The sequence below is a fragment of the Cucurbita maxima genome, unplaced genomic scaffold, assembly GCF_002738345.1.
Source record: "Cucurbita maxima cultivar Rimu unplaced genomic scaffold, Cmax_1.0 Cma_Scf00021, whole genome shotgun sequence".
Classification (NCBI taxonomy): Eukaryota; Viridiplantae; Streptophyta; class Magnoliopsida; order Cucurbitales; family Cucurbitaceae; genus Cucurbita; species Cucurbita maxima.
The window spans coordinates 2,300,783-2,321,148 of record NW_019272037.1 but is presented as its reverse complement, the minus strand read 5'-3'; the positions used below and the strand labels follow the sequence as shown (position 1 = coordinate 2,321,148).

Below are 20,366 nucleotides of genomic sequence, written 5' to 3'. Positions count from 1 at the left end.
AAAAAAAAAAAAAAAAAAAAAAAAAAAAATTCTTGAGTTTATCTAACTAACTTGATGTAATAATAAAAAAATTAGAAGGAAAAAAAAAAAAAAAAAAAAAAAACTTAATATTTTGGGGGCAGAGGAGAGTGAGAGGTTAGAGTAGAGTAGAAAGCCATGTGAGTGGGGGGATTTATTCTGGGTTTGCAAACGGCTCTCAAATCGCGCTTATTTCCCCATTAATTTACGCTTTTACCATCCATACTTTCTATTTCGCAAAAATGACTCTACAAGTTCATAATTGCAATTTTGTCTCATTTTCCTAATCCTAGTTGTCATTTTATTTGTTTGTTTTTTCTCATGTTATGATAACGCAAGGAAACGGAAAAATATAATTAATTTAACTCAATTAATTTATTTGGTTTTTATATTGGTATTAATTTTAATCATTTTTATTTTTCTTCCGGACTATGCTAATATCAAATTATTTAAATTATAAAAAAATAACAATATTCTTCAGTAATTAAGTATATAAAACTAAAATTAATGAGACTAAATAGTCATCACTGAGTGAGTCATAGTAGCATACCACTTTACAACTTTTTTTAATATAAAAAGGTAATTATTAATTTAATATATAGTGCTAAAGGAAGTTCCTCTAACAATGATGATAATATAATTTGTAAGTGGCAAAAGAAATTGAGTTGGTGAGCTAGATAATATTTTTTTTTCTTCAAAATATTATCTAAATACCATTTGAGCTTTATTTAAAATATATATATATAATGAGTATATTAATAATATTTATTATCATCTCAAATATCATAATTTAATTTTGTAATAAATTTTAAAAATATGATAAAAATAATGTTAAAAAATTAGTTCAGTCATACTAGAACACTCTCAAATTATAAAAATAAATAAAATTTGTAACGTTCTTTTTTTCTTTTATAAACATTTTTAATAATGTATTTTCAGAATTGACATGAATGACTACAAGTTTGCATTAATTAAATTGCTATAAATATTCTCATTTTGTTTCATTCAACCCTAATTAATATATATTTAAACTTTCAAGAGCTTTTTGAGTGAATTCTTAATTTATTTGGTTGTGTTAATAATCATATTCATAGATGGTGAATTTTTGAATTTTTTACTTCAAAATAACATATATATATATACGCGTTATATAAGAGTTTATTTGTGTGATACTAAAAACAAACCAATATTAATGTCATTGTCGACTAATTTAAATTGATTTCATTTTAAATGAGATTGTTTATTAAGTAAAATATGAAAATAATTTTTTCTTTAATTCGGCATAATAATGAAAGTTCAAAAACTCATTAGACATAGTCATGAGAGCAACGCCCATGAAAAACGACTCCAAATTCGTAGAAACTTGGTTATCCCAAGAAATCCCATCCGAGTTTGCGCCATTTTGTAGCCTAAAAACAGAAGCGAACTTCAATAGCTAGAGAAATTTGGGGAAGAAAGAGTCCAATGGAACAACATTCCCAGCAGCATTACAGTATCAGATCTGAAGTATTCATACACGTACTGCAGGTAGGGTTGCTATCCAAAAAGAGAGTCAACTATGCCAACCATACAATAAAAGGAAGCTCCTAATAACTTACTTAATGAAGTAATTAGCTTTTTTGAGACTCAGGGCAAGAACTGGCTTCTGACAGCTCAAGCGAAACCGGGCAATGATCACTTCCGTAGAAACCTACATGAAATCAAGATTACTGTCAAAGGTGGTCGTATTGAGAGATATAAGAGTAGGCATATTGTTCGGGAAGCTATTGTTCGTCTTCCCGGACGATGACGTTGGTTGGTTCATGAGTTTGGAGCTTCAGAATGAGTAGTATAACTTACCAAATTATACAATGAACTATATGGAGGAATGAGTTTCAAAAAACCTTAATTTTTATTGTTTTGGCTTGCATATTTGGAAGCAAAAGAAAAATTGTATTAAATCAACGCCAGGCTTGCTTAACTTGAATAGACAAGTCTTGAGCCTGAAAACCCCACCCACCCCAGAAGTGAATGAAAGTATAACTAAAGTTACATGAGTCAGATTTCTAAGAATAATGGACAGCATCTAAACCGAGCTTTGGATAAATATAGACTTCGTCAAAACATCTAACCATCAGTATTGTTTTGAAAATTGTAGGTCCGGTCATGAGATTTCGAATTTGGCGCTAATTCTATAAGCTTAAGAATTATATAAAGAAACATTATAATGGAAGAGAAAGAGAGGGCACCTTGTAATTCAATCCCTTGCCCATGCATCTCACACGAAACAATCCTATCTGCCAGACTCTCGGAAGCTAAGAAATAGTCGATTCTCATCCTTTTGCCTCGGTACCTGAAAAGATATGTAATCATGTCATTGGCAAGCAACAGAAGTTTCATATAAGTGAAAACAAAACAGCTTCGAAGCATGATTTTGAATTTTGGTGTAGATCTCACAAGACTGGAAATTTTCTCCATTCTTTGATGGAAACAATGGGAGTGTGATTTTCATTTCCTCGTTTTTACACGATGATATTCAATCTAATCCGTGCAAAAGTCTTTTAGCAGGGGAAGACTGTTTACTATCTTGCAGATCAGAATACTAATCAAGAAGCAACAGCAATGCCTAAGAAGGGTAAATGCCCTCCCGGATAATCCACGTAATTGACAAGTACAGGCAAAAGGGATAAAGGACTACGATTCATTACTCTTTAAGAGAAAACCACTGCATGTGACAGTTTGATCTAGGTGGAGATGGAGTCTGGTTCGGTCTACTACATGGCGGTATTGTGACTTGTCTCCATATCATTCATTGTTGAGCTAAAAGGGAGTCATCTGTAGAGCCTTATGAATCGAAATCTCCCCATTCCATCTTTTCAGAAATGTGCAGTATTGTTGATATTTCCTTATCAAGTGTCTTGAATTGCTTCAACTACTTCTTGTGCGGAAATGCACCTTCACCCATTCTTACACATTCCTCTAGTGGATTTTGTTCTCTCCAAATCCAAACATCATTGCAGCAGCCTTTCATGTATGGTGTTAATGGAAGTGTCAATCTAACCAGGAGTAGTCCGTAGCCATTAACAGCCTAATAAAAATCCTTTATTGAAAGAAGCGCCGTGGTCTATTAAAATTTTAATCAAACACAAGTGAGCAAGGCGGGCACAAACACCCTCTAGCTCATATGGAAATCCATTGCTCACCAGTGAGCGAGGAGGTTAGTTGCTAACCCACGAACTAATTTCTAAGCCTCAAGAGCTAACTAAAGTGTTAGTTGTAGAAACTAAAACCCAAATCTCTAGAACCAAACACAAGTCATTTAGAAAATATGTACTTTAGTCATTTTAAAAGGTATGTCAAACACCCTCTAACAGCTCTTAACAGTAGACAACCGCTACATGGTAACTGGTAAGCCAAAGAATACGGAGTATTAAAATAGCAGATAGGTATTTCTAGTTAAATCAGTAGTAATCCATGCAGTATCTTTCTTACTTTCCAATAGGGTTCCCAGACCAAGAGAAGCCACACTCCATGTCTTTCTCCTTGTGCAGGAATCTATATGCATCTATCAGCTTTCCCCTGGAACATAATACACGCATGAGGCAAAAGATGCAAACAATTCACCAACATACACATGAATGACATATGTTTCTTTCTTCCTTGGATCAAATAAAAAATTTATAAAAAACTTGTTGCAAAGGATAACTAAAGACGTAAGTTATAACAAATTGACATAGCTCACTTTTGAAATGGACTTCCTACCAGCAGCAACAAAATAATAAAAGGAGCAGAATAAAGTGATGCTACGAGAATGCTAGCAAGAATAAATAATAATAATAAAAAGAACTTTTATTATGAAATTGCATACTCTTTCAATATGGCACTGAAACGCTTCCTTTCAGCCAAGGTAAAACCAGGCTGTCCATAATCCTGCACCATGAAGAAGCTAATTGTCAGTTTTCTTTTTTTTTCTTTTTTTTTTCTTTTTTTTTTTTAATTCTGGGAATACAGCACCGCGCCTGGTGATAGATGATATTCAGATCTTGTTCTAATTACAATTTTTTAAAATATATATTAGGAAACAATACTAATATACCAAAATTTTTTTAATGAATCTTTAAGATAAATCAACACAATTTAGGACTCTAGACTTATTCTCGGTCTTGTTCTGATTCTCTATCTCATCATGAAATATAGCATCCCTTAGTCAACGACTTCAACAATAGTGGGAGCATCATACAACTTTTATTGTCTCATAGGTGCCTATCATTTCAATACTCTATATTACAGCCAAACAAATGATTAGCAAAATAACATTAAATACTTTTAAATAAATGCAAGTCCAAATAGAAATAGATAAGTGTATCCGGCTCTTTTGAAAAAAAAGTTCGCTGGTATTAATAGAGAAACAGAGAACCATTTATGGAAATTCTACGGGAAAAGAATATGGCAGAGCTCTATATGACAAGCTTGTACCTCCTTATTTGGAGGTATGTACCCATTAAGTTTTGCTGCGCTGAAAAACTCTGGATGGCTCACATCAATATCTTCATGACTGCACAATAAATTTAATGCAACAAAATCAGCAAATCTAAATACCATCCATTGGGAATATTCCACTATTTTATATTACCAACAGTTGGAGTGGTATACTCTTGTAGATAAGTGTTAATTTGAACAGGGTAAGCAATTTCCTTCAGATGCTTGATCCTTTTGGCTACTTTTTTAGCACGTAACTCTTTGAACTTTTATTTCTTCATGAAATTTATTAAAGAATTTTGCATAATATGAGTTTTTAAACGGTTTTCTTTCTTTTCGAGACAAATTTGGATCTACAGGCATTGCTCATTGTTACTGATGAATTACTAAGCAAGATTATAAGCCAACTTAAGAAGTGAGTTAAGCTTGATTCATGAAGGTAGAGCAATATCCTGTGACTGATAACCGGTAGCAATAACCAAGATAGAAGCTCATAAATAGCTTGGCCGTGAATGATGGATAGAACATAGTCTACATAGATGTCAATAAATATGAAAGAAATTGAAAGTTCATGAAATAGGACCATCCTTCAACTTAATCAAGACCTCTTACCTAACATTTAAGTCGCCGCACCATATAAGAGGCTTATCAGAAGATTGGATAACAAATTCCAACATTCTCTTATCCCATTTTCTTCTCCTCTTAAAAGAGTTCTCCTCTTCCTTCCATCCATTATTTGGTGAATATGTATTCAATAAACGAAATTCCTCGAATTCAGCTAAAATTACACGACCGTCCACTTCATGCTTTGAAGCTACAAAAAGGGACACCTGTATGATTTAATTGCTATTCCTTGTACAGATGTGAAATAACAGATTAAATATCCCACAAACTAGTTCTTTGTCATACACATTGTATGAGTCAATATATCATTAAGAGAACAGGACATTGAATGCATCAATCCATCAATAAGAGAACAGGACATTGAATGCATCGATGCAACTCCTCAAATAAAAAATGAATGCATTAATGCATCAATAGAAAAACACTACATAAAATGTTACAACACATCACGGAGAGAAGATACCTATTCTGTCCAGATTGAAGAAAACCTTTTTTGGTTGAAAACACTTTTTTATAAACAATGCAGTTCCAGCATACTTGGAATCTGAAAGAGACCACCAAACACGATAATTTGCAAATGGTGGACTGGAAAGAGCACGCATCAACATCTGCATGATTTTAAGGTTGCATTATAAGTAATAATCATAATTTTCCACCCAGAACACTGAATTATCAGCATTGAAGACAACTATAACTCACCTACAAATCCTCCAAGATATGAAATAAAATTTCAGCTAGATTAGAATTTCAAGGAACCCAATAGGCTTCCAACTCATCTAGATAATTAAAGAATTACTCCAGCTCTATGCCTTAAAATTACAAAAGTAAAAAAAATAAATCATTTTTGCTCTTCTTTTCATCAATTGGATTATTATTAGTTCACAAACTTCATCAATTAAGTTTTGTAACCAATCTTCACATGCTTTACTTGACAAGTTTATTCATCTAAGAACTTGATAGATGCACAGAACAATACTAAATTCAATGTGTTCGACACTCATTCGTCTTTCTTTTCTGCTTGATATATCAAACTTCCTCACTCATTCAGAAGCCTCAATTAATAAAAAGTAACATGAGGAAAATGTTACCTGCTTCTCTTCCCGTGATGCGCTTGTGTCATCTTTCAATTCTCCTTGGTTTTTAGATACACCTTTTGAACCTGCTGCAGGAATCCTTACTTCCTAGTGTGTAAACATAGTCGATGATAAGGTTACAGCCCATGTAAGTGGATAATTTGAGTCTAATGTAATTCTACAAGATAATGCGTCAGATGGAGCACTAGAATAAAGAACTCAGTATCAGATGGATTCATCAACTAAATAACTGATCTGCTTAACTGCAGTCCATACAGGTCCATATGGTTGTTAAATCCTAGACGGTGGGAAGTGAAATTAAGACAGTCCCCTATAAACTTATCTAATGATTCAATTGATGCCACCTACTTCAAAATAAAATCTCTACGACCCTCCCTATGCTTCAATCCTCAAAGATATTTCTTGCATAATCTTTCACTTTTCTTTCACCTATGAAATTTATGTCCCTGAGAATGTTTGAAAAAAATTCAAGAAACGAAGCAAGAATGACCTATATAGGTCATGAGGACTATTTTGGCTATTTAAAGGAGATTTTGGGGGAGAAAAATAGGATAATTATCCTATACAATTCAGAAAGATAATCTGGAACACAAATTTGGAATTGAATGATGGTTTCACATTATGAATCGGTTGCAAGTTACCAGGGAGTACTGTAGCTACTCCTCCTAATTTCAGCTCAAATGAGAGCATTTCTTAGTCTTCATTTTATCTTATGCTTAAGGTCTCCCGAAATTTCTGTTCTCTTTCTTCTACATTTCTTTTAGAGTCAATGTAGTTCATCTTCTGTGTGTATGTGGTACAGGGTCCTGAAACTAGAACTACAGCTAACCTTCAAAGATACCTTGTGAAAAAACTCAAGAAACAATCCTACTGTAATGAAACATCAAAATGTCATCATCAACTGCAGATGATCCACACCCATCTTATAAGAAAATCTTAACAGGATTTTCAATGTCATAACTTTTCTGAGAGCTAATGCATGAACTTCCTTAAAGAAGAGAGAGGGACAGAGAGAGAAGATATAAAACATGCCAAGCTAAGCATCTACACCAACACATTCAGTAACTCGAATTACTAATTTCTTGCAGGCAAAAGAATAAAAGAAATGTAAATCATGCGAGACCTAAGCAAGTGAACCAGCACATTCCAGGAATTATCAATTTCTCACAGCCGATTAAGAATTATAAGAACTCGCATTTACTATTCAAATATCTTGCATGATCCCAACTAGTGTACAACCTAGCTTCCTGAAACACACATTCATGAAAATTCACAGAACAGCCAAAACCAAGTGAAAAGAGATCAAACTTCAGCGTCTACAAACTTCGCACAAGGTAAAGCAGAGACATTGACGCAAAACTCACTTGTATGGCAATAACATCCGGATCAAAATTGGTGACGAACTTGGTGAATTCCGGCCAGTCGTTTTTAACTCTGAGAAGTAAACTATTTGCATTCCAAGTTATAAACTTCAGAGGCTCTTTCTTGTCCGACACTGATGCTTCCGAATCATCACCATCTTTCAGTGAAGGTGAGAGAGCCGCCTTCTTCGAAGACCCTTCCTTCTCTATTGGCTTAAAGAAGCGCTTCATCCTTCACTGACCTCCAATGGCCGTATGTACTTCGCGGGAACTTTGGGTCTTTCTAAAGCTTTTCACTCACGGTCACAGCCCACCACTGGTAACATTGGCGTCGTTCCACTCCAAGGCCTTGATGACAAATTATTTATATATATTCTTTTTCTTTTTGCAAAATCTACAAATTTGTTTTTGATTTCTAAAATTTTCGATTTGGTTCTTAATTTTTGTTAGTTAATATTAAAATTATTTATTATCTTTAGTCTAAATTTTAATCTCTTAGGTTTTTTTATTGGGTTAATATATAGATAATTTTTAACGGATTATTATTATTAGACAGAAAAATAATATTTGAATTGAATTTTAAAAAATCTAGTCGGAAACAGTCCGTTCACTAGCGAAGAACAAGCTTCAATCTAAAACAACATAACTAAAGTGATAGTTAAAAACATATTAGAAACAATAGCCTACGACAAGGTATGACATAGTGATATCGTACATTGTTTAAATATTTTAACATGACGTTATATTTCTGTTGATAAATATTAATTTTTTTTAATGAAATGATCTAATTAAAAAAAGTAAGTTTCGAGAACGTATAAAATTTAAAATGACCTAAAAAAATATTGGCGTGTAGTGACTCCAAACATTTACTTATTTTTCATTTTCGTTTTTGAATTTTTAAATTCAAAATTTATGATAAAATTTTGAGATTATATAGATGCAAACTTCAAAATTCTGGAACTCGTCTGGAACTCGTCCCAATTTCAAAATTCAGGAACTTGTCCCAACTACAATCAGGTACAGACGAGAACCTAAATTTTGTGAACTATAGAGCCGAAGAGACGAGAACCTAAGTTTTATGAACTATAGAACCGAAGAGTTTGCGAGTGAGAATCAAATATATTAGAAACTAACCTAATTGAACCAATGGTCCTGATTAACACATTGGTTCCATCAAGGAAGTACTGCATGGAGAGATATATCCAGGAAGCATCTTCATTCAGTAAATGCTGCTTTTACATTTCCTTGTAAGAAATATCATGTGTATTCTACATCCTAATCTAATGAGGATGAAGCCAATGGCAGAGGTTTCAATCTTTAACACGACACGATGATAAGCTATTACATAATCGAGATACGGCTACTGTTTTAATCAAATTCGACTTAGCTGAATCGAGCAACGGATCAGCCTCAAGAGCTTTCTCAAAACAATACTTAGCCTCCTCCCATCGACCCTCTGCAATAAACACTAATCCTAGATTGTTAAATGCAGGTGCATAACCAGGTTGCAGTTCCAGAGACTTTGAGAACATAGCTTTGGCACGTTCGTACTGTTTTTGCTGTCGATACAGATTTCCGAGGTTGCAAAATACGGAATGTGCTTGTTCTGTGGCCACCAATGACAAAGCTTTCTTGTATACTTCTTCGGCCTGTGTCGGGTTGTCTGAGAGTTGCAACGAGATACCTAACGATACACGATTGACTAATGAGAGAGATAGAGAGCCAAGAGATTTACTAAAATTCGACATTAAATTGTATTGACATACCTAGGTTTGACCATGCATAGCTACAGTTCTTAAAGCGAGCAATTGCAGCTTTGAGGTATCTTTGTGATGTTTTAAATTCTCGTGTACAGAGACTGTGGAGGCCGAATTGATGCCACTGAACAGCATCATCTGGGTCCTCAGCTATTCCCTATAGGTTAAGAGTAAGGCAATACCCACCATCAATCTAACAAGAACATCAATAATAGAAGATGGAAATATATTATTGTAGACTTTCAAAATTAAAACAATCATATGTATGCATAAAGATTTTCCACAAAAATGTCATTTTCCTATCAGTAGGCTGCTTTGCTCCTTGGATTATTCCAAAGAAACTAGATTCAAAGAGCTGGAAATAATAAAAGTTGTGATCCAAAGTCCTCGACAGTTGATGTAATAGCCTAAGCCCACCGCTAGCAGATATTGTCTACTTTGGCTCGTTACGTACCGCCATCAGCCTCACAGTTTTAAAACACATTTGCTAAGGATAGGTTTTCACTCCCTTATAAGAAATATTTCGTTCCTCCCTCCAACCGATGTGAGATCTCACAATCCATCCCCCTTAGAGGCCCAGCGTCGTCGTTGGCACACCGCCCGGTGTCTGACTCTGAAATCATTTGTAACCGTCCAAGCCCACCGCTAGCAGATATTATCCGCTTTGGCCTGTTACGTATCACCATCAGCCTCACAGTTTTAAAACACGTATGTTAGAGAGAGGTTCCACATCTTTATAAGAAATGTTTCGTTCCCCTCTCCAATCGATGTGAGATGTCATAGTTGAACAACATGAAACCACATTGAAATTAATGGATACGAAGTCCTTGGTTTTCATTCCTTTGGAAAGCCTTTTGCTAAGACTAAAAGCTATACGTTATAAAAAGAATAAAAATTCGATAGACGACTAAGAGCTTATAAAAAAAATTGTGTTTCTTAAACACTTGTATGGGTCAAGGTGGACGATTGGGGACCAACAACAAAGCTAGGGCTGTATCTTTCAGAAACGAATAGTCAAGGCTAATCAAAATGGAGATTACCAAATGATAATTAGCATACAAGAGATCTTCAAAAGTCCAATCACCATCGATAGAAGAATTTAATATCGTACCGAATACATATTGCCAGCTTCCATTCCAACATAGTCCAAATGATAATTTAGGGCCAAGCATGATTATAAGCATACTTTCTAGTAGCTTGGTTAGACAAAAAATACGTTCAGAGCCAGAGATTGATACCTGATATAAACTGTAGACGGCATGTTCTTCCACTTCTCTCAGTTCACTCTGATCTGTACGAAATCCAGAAGCAATCTCATGTTGAGCCTTGTGAACCATGGAAAGCCCAGCCCATGCTACAGGATGATCGATTGTCAAGCCATCTCCATCTCTAATAATTGAGGCCATTTCATTTCCAGCCCAGGAGAGCTGCTCACTACGATCTTGAGACCTTTCTGCATCCTTAAGTCGGTGCATAGCAACAGAATATCTCATAGCCATGCAATTTGGCTCTAGTTTTGCTACCTGTTGAGTATTTACAAGAGGAGAGAGAATTAGCTAATTTGAGGCCAAAACATCAAGACCCTTCTATTAATGAATTCATACAGCTATGCATACACAAGGTAAAATTCTACAAAGGTTTCCGGTAAAGGCTGAATATTCCATCTTTTCCACAAAACTAGACTGACATGAGAAGAAAACCTTATCCCAAAGAATAGAGATCCATGAGCACCTTCTCCAAGCACTTGGCAGAACTTCTGTGGTCCCCAGTCACAAAATACACATTAGCAAGATTTGCCCAGGCATGTGCTGCTTTTGGATCTACCTTTAGAGTCGCTAGCAAACATTCCTTTGCAACATTCATACCTACAACCTTCTCATCAACACCACCTTCACCAGCATTTGCTCCAGCACCTTAATATTAAATTAGAAGAATGAGTACTTTTTGTGTATGGGGAAACACAAACTAATTAAGGTTCTAATAAGTAGGCCAAAAAAGGGGAAAGAAAAAGGTGATGACCGAACCCATTCCAAATATTTACAAAATAAGAGGGACCGTCAACAATGTCCTTTTCATAAGTACAATCTCTAACAAACAAACAAACCACCTCAAGCACATACCTACAACAGTAGAACCATACTTGCACAAGAGAAAAGCAGCATAGTTGATGAGAGCAGCAGGATGATTTTGATCTTTCAGGATCAATTCTTGAAAACATTTTTCTGATAGTTCCATGTTTCCACTACAACATATGTCCAACAGTAGCATGTACTTAGTATGATAGTATTAATCCAATTGGCACATTCTCAAGGCATGAACTTCTTGTACTAACTATCGACAATGACAGGACATGCAAAAACACATACAAGTGATTATACATGCACAACATCGAAAGTACTCAAAATTATCCAATTAACAAATAGCCATAGGATAATTGTTATGTGCAAAGCCAGTAAGGATACTGTATTTCTTAGGGAAAAAATTGGAAGTAAGAAGCATGCCTGACTATAAAGAAAGCTTAGGACCTTCTGAGTAATTTGAGAATTGTCGATTGAACATGCATATATTAACTTTAACGAAGCAATGGGCTTTAGCATTAATTCCATGATTATCTCATTTGCATCATCACTAATGTTTATTGGTGTACAACTCAATTTTGTCGAGTATACTGCCTTCAGTTGCTTATTTGTTCAAGTTCTAGTATCGGTTCCCTAACTCCTCAACATTTACTGGAACTGAAGTTAGAAAAACCTGAAGAGACGCAGGAAAATTAGATTTCAGACAATCATGGACGATTGTTGATATACCTTTGAAGATAAGCAATTCCAAGGTTTCCAAGGCAATCATAGTTGTTAGGGACAATGGCCAACAGGGATGATAACACTGAAAGGGCACTCTGGACATATTAACATGAGTCCACATTAGTTTCTAATAGGAGAGCAACCACGGAAGTGAATAATAATAAACATGCACCTTCACTCGACCAGTAGAAAGAAGTATCAAGCCTAGGGTATTCCACATAGCTGCCTGTCTAACATCAGATTGAATTGAATGCTTAAGTTTAGAAAGAATCTCGTCAAGCTCCTCTTGATCAAGTTCTTTGTCTGAACTATTATCCCCTGCACTTTCTAGAAGGAGACACTAGACAGTTCATAGAACAGGTGAGCATAATCAGGTTGGTAATATCTATTATTTACAAATAGAGACGAAGTATAACGTAAGAGGAGAGAGGTAAGGCTGAACATGGATATAAAATGTAACCTGTGCATGATGAGTTTGGACCAATGAGAGCAACTCTGGCCTGTGAATCTCAACATCACTTTGGAGTAAGATTTCCTCTGCCTTCTCATATGCTGAAACAGCCTGAAAGAGTACCACAGTTTTAATTAATAATAGAACAAGAAAATTAACCAAAACAAGTATGGTGTGCAAGCCAAGCTACCTTTTGTGGCTGGCCCAACCTCTGATACATTAGGCCAAGAATGAAATGAGCGTGAGCATTTTTTGGCATCTTTCTTGCTACATGAACTAACCCCTACAGGCAGGCATTCCAATAATCAAGGTAAATAAGAAGTCACATCCTGAGTACTTGGTTGTGGGGTGAGGGGAGTGAGATGTGGCCGTGGATGTATGTATTGAATACAGAATAAGCTTCAACATTTAAGCGAAGCTTTGAAAACAAATGGATAACATAGAAGACTATAAATACACAATTTGATTGAATTTCTGCAATAGAAAAGGATACCCAAGTGCAACAATACATTTTTATTTGGAACAATTTCATCAACAAACACTCCGTACACTGATCCTTCAGGAGATCAAACTGCATAAGCAATCGTCTTTTAAAAATAAAATAAAATAAAAAAAGAAACAAAACTTTCACTGATAAGATAAAAAGATACTAAAATTCAAAAGATACAAACTCCACGTAGAAGAAAGAAAAAACATTCCAAAATAAACAAATATCCTGCAGAAGAAACTTGCAAGATTCGCAAAGACAGCTCCAAAAAAAACTCCCAAAGATGCAAAATCCACCAACTTAAGACAATAAGCCCCTAAAATAGCTTCTACCAAAAATGCTTGCCAAAAAAAACCAGACTGCAAACTAACAGTTTCAAGGCGATCCAACCAAAGGAGAAAATTTCTTGCAAAGATGCTTTAAATCCAAACAAAAACGAACTCCAGAATTTGCGACAAGCTAAAACCACCAATATGAGACAGAAAAGTCCCATAACATGCTGCGCCCACCATACCAAACACGCCAACCAAAAAGGAAAAAGGAAGATCCATGAAAGGCCAGAGAAAACCCAGCAACCAGACCAACAAGACCAAAACCAAACCTTGAAACGACAACGCATCTTCTTGAGAAATAAAAAGATATGAAGGAAATATAACAAAATCTGCCACAAAAAACCCTGGACAAAACCCGGATCAAACAAACTGCTGAAAGAACAAAGGGATCAAACTACATGGTGACTGTTATTATTGGTATTTCAATCTCCTTGATGTTTGGCAGCAGTGGCCTGTGTCTTTACCTTTATCCTGCGATACGTCTTAAAGAAAACTACTTACCATCCAAAAGGAGAAGTCTGAAATATGGGAATGAAAAAGGGCGCCCCCATTAGCCATCCAAAAATCTGATTTTCCCCAGCTCACAAACCAAAACATAATTTTAGTCGTACAATTCGAAAGAAGCAGCCCATGAGCCAAAAAAATTATATGCATGCAAAAATTAGATGTAAACTTGTCTGATAGAGGTCTTAAGTTAAGAAATAGCTGGCCCTTCTTACAAGGTTTACATGCACACAAGATTTTTGAAACCACCTTTTCACATGGCAAGCAATAGAATGCATCATATGGAAGATGCAGGAAATACAACAGCAAAGGAAGCAGGTGATATACAGAAAACAAAAGGTTAAAATGAGAAGAAAACCAAATATTGACAAAACTCACAGTTTTGAGGCTGCTGACTTTTTCTTCGCGTGAAGTTGAAACACCTTGACCATGTTGATCACCATCTGCATCAGCTGCAGAATCAAGAGAGTACTCTACCTTATTGTTTCTTGAACGGCACTTCCCTATTTTGCTTACATGTCTACCTTCAACTTCCATTGTATTAGTATCCTTGCAAATTGCCACAGTTTTGTCTTGATTGCTCTCATCCACAGATAACCTAAAATCGCACGCTTATTTTTAACAAGAAGCCACAAAAATTTATTACAATAATTTCGAGTAGGTACTAACCTATAGGAAAACCTCAAACCCTAAAATGGACCTTTTTCTGGGACAAAGAAAGTAAAAAACCTTGATTATATTTCAGTTCCCAAATTTGGTATTTTGCCTTCCTTGGAGGGCCCCTAATGATACAGCTGAACCTCACGAAGAGGCTTAAGATCATATGCCGTCACGCTGTCTTTAACCTTTTTGTTTGGTATTTAATGGAGGAGAAGATTTTCGGATGTTTCACTGAAAGGAATTTTGATGAGGTTTGCAAGAAAATTTTAAACAATGAGAGCCTTTTGAGCTTCTTGATTACAGTGACTTCTGCAATTATCTTAATCTTTTGTCATGTCTAGTAAGATAACTCGTTATCCAGTTAATCTCATGTTTGGGTTTGAACTCCTAGTAACTAGTGCTCCCTCCAATTTTACATGTTGTTGGGTGGAATGCATGTTCCATCCAAAATAATAGTACTAATGAGTTCATGCGGTAAACAAAGACAATCGATGAAGCATTATTTTGACACATTTTCTTCGTTTCATAAGCCTTGATTCACAATTCACACCATCCATTACAGAAATCCTACTTTAAAAGATAATTTGATTAGCAGGTAAGGACGAATACATAAAGGGCACTTTCTCAAAGTACCTCCGAATCATTAGCAAGAAGGTCAGCAACTTCTTTTGTACTATGTTTTTCTAGTTTTAATTAGACTGTTAACAAATAACCTTAACTACTCTCGATCAAAAAACAAGAAACAAACCGCTCAACAGTTGGCCGGTACAATTTTGGTTCTTCAAGAGTAAATAGACCACAATTAAAACCAGGACTCCCTAGCAAGGAAATTTTATGTACCAAAAGGAGTAAACGCTACCAAAAATTTCCAAATTCGATTAAAGAAGTAGACAGAGTACAAAAAAAGAAAGTAACCTAGAGATAGTCGAAGCTGAAACGTGAACGGAACTGTCGTCGTCCATTTCTGGAGGATCAACATTGAGGTCAGCAAGAACAACGACTTTAGAAGAATGGGCCGCCTTCGAGTGCTCGTCGAGGGAGCTGTCCGATGCTCCATGTTCTGTCTTGAGAGGCATTTTGGGAGCAGCTGGAGCTTTTCTGCGCTTGAAGACTTTGTGGCGCAACTGTCGACGCGAAAGAAGTAAAGAATGAAAGAAGAAGACCCTTGTTTGGTTGCTTGGATTGCTTAACCGCTGTTTGGATGCGGAAACAACCTGCACCGACTTACGCTTGCTGACATTTTTGGTGTAATTTTAACGCAGGATTAAAGAAAAACATTAAGGTGACCTTAATGTTTAAGGATTTCTTTATTATTATTTTTCCCCTTTTTGAATATAATACAAAGAACAAACAAATGAATTTGTTTGGAGTAACCGTAGTGTTCATACCATCCGAACAATCTTATCATTCAACCCAAACTACAAAAATGGTTCGAAACTAGAGTTGATTTAAATTTAGACATGTTTATTTTTTTGAAATCGAAAAAAGCCAATCCGCCAAAATAAGTATTGTTAGGTCAACTTGATGACTTGAAATAAGGTTCACAACTCAATTTATTTATATTTTCTCGAAGAAAATACAAAAGATACATACCTCTGAAGTATCAAATACTAAAAACTTGAATAAATTACATCACAAAAATCACGACCTTAAAAACGAATACCACTTTCCACAATAATATGATATTGTCCACTTTGAGCACAAGCTCTCATAACTTTGCATTGAATTTCCCCAAAAGACCTCATACCAATAATGGAGAGAGTATGATTATAAACTCCATGATCATTCCCTAAATTAGCGAATGTGGGACTTTCATCATCCAATAGCTCTCCTGGAACAAAATGTGCCTCCCTTTAATGGCACCACTCCTAAAGGTCGATGATCTCATACCAATAAATGTAAGTTGGTCGATGATCTAATGAACTACGAAAAAATATGAAACCTAAGAAAAGTAGATTAAATCTCCATAACTCTGTGAACTCAATCTCGAGGACCAAACAAAGAAGGGCATTTACATGGAAGAAAAAGCATGCCCGTAATTGAAAGGCCTAATACAAAAATAAACAAAAGAGAAGAAAAAAAGCACGAGAAGAAAATTAGTAGTGATTTAGTGATTTAGTGAAACAAAGCATGCCCTTTGTTTCCATGTTGTGCGAAGCAGCAGCAGCAGAAGAACATATTATGAGATATAAAAGATCCTGTCTAAACATCATATCACAACACTTACCCCTAAAGTTCCGAAGAACAGTGAAGAAAAAGGAGAAAAAATAAGAAGCAGAAGCCGAGATTTTTATACATTGGCAAAGGATCATCATATTTATTATCTCCTTATCAGGCCTCTGCTAAAGTAAGACCATCATCACGAGGAGGAAGAAGGAAAAGATCTCATCATCATTATCTGATCTACTATTCTACCTTAAGATGAGTCAAAGCATGCAGCAGAGGAGAGCTCGTGGCACTTCGAAACGGTGTAGAAGAGATTGAACAATCTAAAACTCTGTTTTTTCCCTCAGGAAGCTGCAGCCAAGAGCACTGAAGAATCTGCTGCATCCCCAGATGATCCGAAGGAGGATGGTAAAAGCCATCCTTTCTTTTGGGCGTGCTCCACATAGGAAGTGAATTTCTTGCTTGCATTTGGAATATCGAGTGCGAGATCGTCGAGGCTGTCTTTGATCCTAGAGAAGCCTTTGGTCATTTGGTTGATGGTGATCAGGCCAACATTGAAGCATTCCTGTAGAAGATCTAGAATCCTGTCGTTCTTCTTCTCCATGGCCATAACCAATGCCTTCTTCACAACCTCGTGGTTGAAGAAAGGCATCCCTAGATCACGGATGCACTGAAGAGCTTCACTCACAACTCCTCCACTTTCGTACTCCTCTAAGAGCTTCTGAATCTTGTCTTTCGCATCCTCTACTGCCCAGCCAGTTCCACCACCCCAGCATCTTAAAAGCCGCTCACCAGCGTGCCGAGCTGCAATTAATGACCGGGCCATTCGAACAGTTTCACTACCTGTACAATTTGGGATCAACCTACAAGCGATATCCTCGAGATTTAGAGGAGCCAAGACGTCATCAATCACAGCTCTGGCTAGAAAGAGAGCAAGCTCATTTGATGCATCCAAAATGTCTAGGGCTGTATCTTCTGCAGACTCAAGTAGCATTACAAAACCATTGACTATATCGTCCGTAGAAAATATCTCGATGTGAAGAACTGAAAGGAGCACGGAAGCCATTTCTTTTTCTCTGTTTTTCCTATCCATTGCAAGTGTAATCAGCCTCTTCAAAAAGATTGGATTATACTCGGGTGCACCAAGATCTTCTAGGCTTCTTATTAATTCAGGAATGTCATCTGAAAGAAAATATTCATGAATTATAGTTACAACCTCTTCCTTATAGCGCCTCAACTTTTCATCTGTAGATCCAACATCTATATCTTCATCCGAAGATTTCATGAAGGAAGCATCGAGCCATCCTTCAGATATGGCCCTCAGGACCAACGATTCAAACAACGATTTTGCCAATGGTACATCAAGAGCAAGGTCGTCAAGGCTCTCCGCCAGCCTAGAAAACCCCTTAATCATTTGACTTGAGCTTATCAGACCTTCTTCAGCAGCTTCATTCAGAAGCTTCAGAATCAGGGGTTCTGCTTTTCGGATCTCCATGGCAAGAATCAAAGCCCTCTTCACAACCTCATGATGAAAGAATGAAACGCTTAACTGCCTTATACATCTGCAAGCCTCGATGGTATCTCCATTCTCAACATATTCCCTTAAGAGATAAGCTATCTTTTTCTTCACTTCCTCAACTGTAAAATGTGTGCTGCCTCCCCATTTTTTCTCCACAAGTTCGGCATGATGTGGAGCAGAGAGATAGCTCTTCTCGGCAGTTTGGATAGCCTGAGTTCCTTTGGATGGTTCCAACAATGCCTTCCTTGCCCTGGCTAGAAATGCTAAGGGAAGTATGTCATCAACTACAGCACGAGCTAAGAACAAAGCAAGGATATCAGCTGCGTCTGGTATATCGACAGCAAGATCATCAGCAGATTCAAGTAACATAAAAAATCCATCTCTTATATGGGCAGGACTGATAACATCGGCATACAAAGCTGATAACAGAACTGAAGCCATTTCCTTCTCCTTATCATGTCTGTCCATTGCCATAGATACTAGCCGTTTAATAAAGTAAGGATGATAGTTACTTGAGCCTAGATCTCCAAGATCAAATGCAGCCAATTCCACGTCACCAGCGCTAAAGTATTCCTCTATAATAGATACAACAGATTTCTTAAAATTATCTAAGGGATCTGATGCAGTCGACCCAACAAGTTGATATCGTTCCTATTAAAGAGGAAATGTCAAAGACATTACAAACATTTAGGTTTGGAAAGAATAATAATTTAAAAGCTTCTCCATAAATCTCAATCCACCAAATACAACTCCACTAGCGTGTGTACTATTACCAGTCCATATGTTAGGCAGTACATGGGCAATCGTGCAAGTACCATTAGCATCACAAGTTGCGATCATCGTACCTCAAACCTTAATAATTGGGTATGCTATTTTCTCCGGGAATTAGGTTCATCATAGGGCAGACATTCATATGCGTTATTGGGCAATCATACACAATATCAGAAAATGAACTCCAACTCAATATTGAAATTACCTCGCCACTGTCATAGTTAAGATCATTTCTGTCAGTATGAGAATCATCATCAGTGTCAAGCAATTTACCCAAGGTGCCCTTTCCACCAGCCCCATCTGCTAACAACAGTATATACTAGTGATTAAAAAGTAACAGGTTAAGCTGCTTAAATTACATCTCAAAATATAAATAGTCTCATGTATATAATTTAACAGGGTACGATTTCAAAACCATTGACTTGTTCACTACAGAACCAGAAATGAAAATGAAGATGGCTAAGGAGAAAGGCGAAGGGAAATGTTTCACAGGCAAGGCTGAAAATAAATTTAAATCCACCAATATAATCATACAGATTTCACATCCATATACTAAAATTCTATGGGTGGGAAGCAGACTTAGAAGCAATCTGCATTATATTGCTTTTATGTTTTCTTTTTTGTATTAATGAAATCATTCACATAAAAGCATTAATCGTCAAGTTCTAATAATCATGATTTTAACTGTAAACTGAAGAAATAAACTAACAATGTAAGGATAAAAAGAAACTGATGCAGTTACAAATTATATCAAATAACTATATAAAACATTCAGAACAGAAAAAATATGTACTTCGACATTCAGTATCAATTCAAATGCATAAATCAAGACTACAATAATATCAGATGAACTCACCCTTTTTCACCCTAATATACTTCCCAGAGTTAGATCTACGCACGTGCTTCACATTAGCTCCAGGTGCCGGGACGTTCCCACCAGAAGGGGCTTTTATACGATATTCAGGAAGTGAGCTTTTGGGAGACTTTGGAGAGGATGATAAAATATCCACATTTTGAGTTGCTACTTTCAGCACTTCCCGCTGCTCTTCAGTCAGAAATCCTTCATTCGAGGCCATTTATGCTGGAGATGCGAATACCTACAGGCTAATTAAAATTCATAGGGGGAAAAATGCACATACATACAGAAAAAATTGAAAAATAAAGTCGATGATTAAAATATGCATTTATATAAATGGCTTCACCTCTACATCCGTCTCATGCTAAAAAATAAAAATGCATCCTACCCAGATGCTACAATATAGTAACCAAAAGCACAACACAAAATGACTAGAAATCTATTAAATAAAAATTCGATTAGAAAAAAGGAAAAAAAAAAAGGAGGGGGGGGGGGGGGGGGGGGGGG

The 20,366-nt window shown here is 36.1% G+C and overlaps 3 protein-coding genes across 6 annotated transcripts in view; all 3 read right to left on the bottom strand.

The window, feature by feature from the left end:
• Positions 1–1,325: 1,325 nt before the first annotated feature.
• LOC111495528 (DNA-(apurinic or apyrimidinic site) lyase) lies at positions 1,326–7,901 on the bottom strand. The gene is made up of 9 exons (XM_023145601.1): positions 7,559–7,901; positions 6,189–6,281; positions 5,564–5,708; positions 5,089–5,290; positions 4,474–4,552; positions 3,866–3,927; positions 3,490–3,576; positions 2,247–2,350; positions 1,326–1,708 (listed from the first exon to the last, which is right to left on the bottom strand). The coding sequence occupies exons 1-9, from the start codon at positions 7,784–7,786 to the stop codon at positions 1,629–1,631; spliced, it is 1,080 nt and encodes a 359-aa protein (XP_023001369.1). The 5' UTR covers positions 7,787–7,901; the 3' UTR covers positions 1,326–1,628.
• Positions 7,902–8,728: 827 nt separating this feature from the next.
• Positions 8,729–15,753, bottom strand: LOC111495431 (probable UDP-N-acetylglucosamine--peptide N-acetylglucosaminyltransferase SPINDLY). 2 transcript variants are annotated; one of them, XM_023145474.1, is made up of 11 exons: positions 15,463–15,753; positions 14,266–14,485; positions 12,755–12,847; positions 12,574–12,675; positions 12,286–12,453; positions 12,120–12,208; positions 11,433–11,554; positions 11,044–11,225; positions 10,551–10,835; positions 9,322–9,469; positions 8,729–9,239 (listed from the first exon to the last, which is right to left on the bottom strand). In XM_023145474.1, the coding sequence occupies exons 1-11, from the start codon at positions 15,621–15,623 to the stop codon at positions 8,866–8,868; spliced, it is 1,944 nt and encodes a 647-aa protein (XP_023001242.1). In that variant the 5' UTR covers positions 15,624–15,753; the 3' UTR covers positions 8,729–8,865. The 2 variants fall into 2 exon arrangements, with proteins under 2 accessions (XP_023001242.1, XP_023001243.1); XM_023145475.1 differs by lacking the exon at positions 15,463–15,753 and adding an exon at positions 14,658–14,772.
• Positions 15,754–16,484: 731 nt separating this feature from the next.
• LOC111495424 overlaps positions 16,485–20,366 on the bottom strand; it is a 5,003-nt gene continuing 1,121 nt past the window's right edge. The window contains exons 2-4 of one of the 3 annotated variants that reach the window (XM_023145466.1): positions 19,860–20,100; positions 19,209–19,303; positions 16,485–18,883 (exon numbers count right to left, since the gene is read on the bottom strand). In XM_023145466.1, coding sequence (XP_023001234.1) covers positions 17,057–18,883; positions 19,209–19,303; positions 19,860–20,079 — 2,142 coding nt within the window. In that variant the 5' untranslated portion in view covers positions 20,080–20,100 and the 3' untranslated portion in view covers positions 16,485–17,056. Of the gene's footprint in view, positions 18,884–19,005; positions 19,304–19,859; positions 20,101–20,366 lie in introns of those variants that run through there. The other 2 variants (XM_023145467.1, XM_023145468.1) reach the window with 2 other exon arrangements.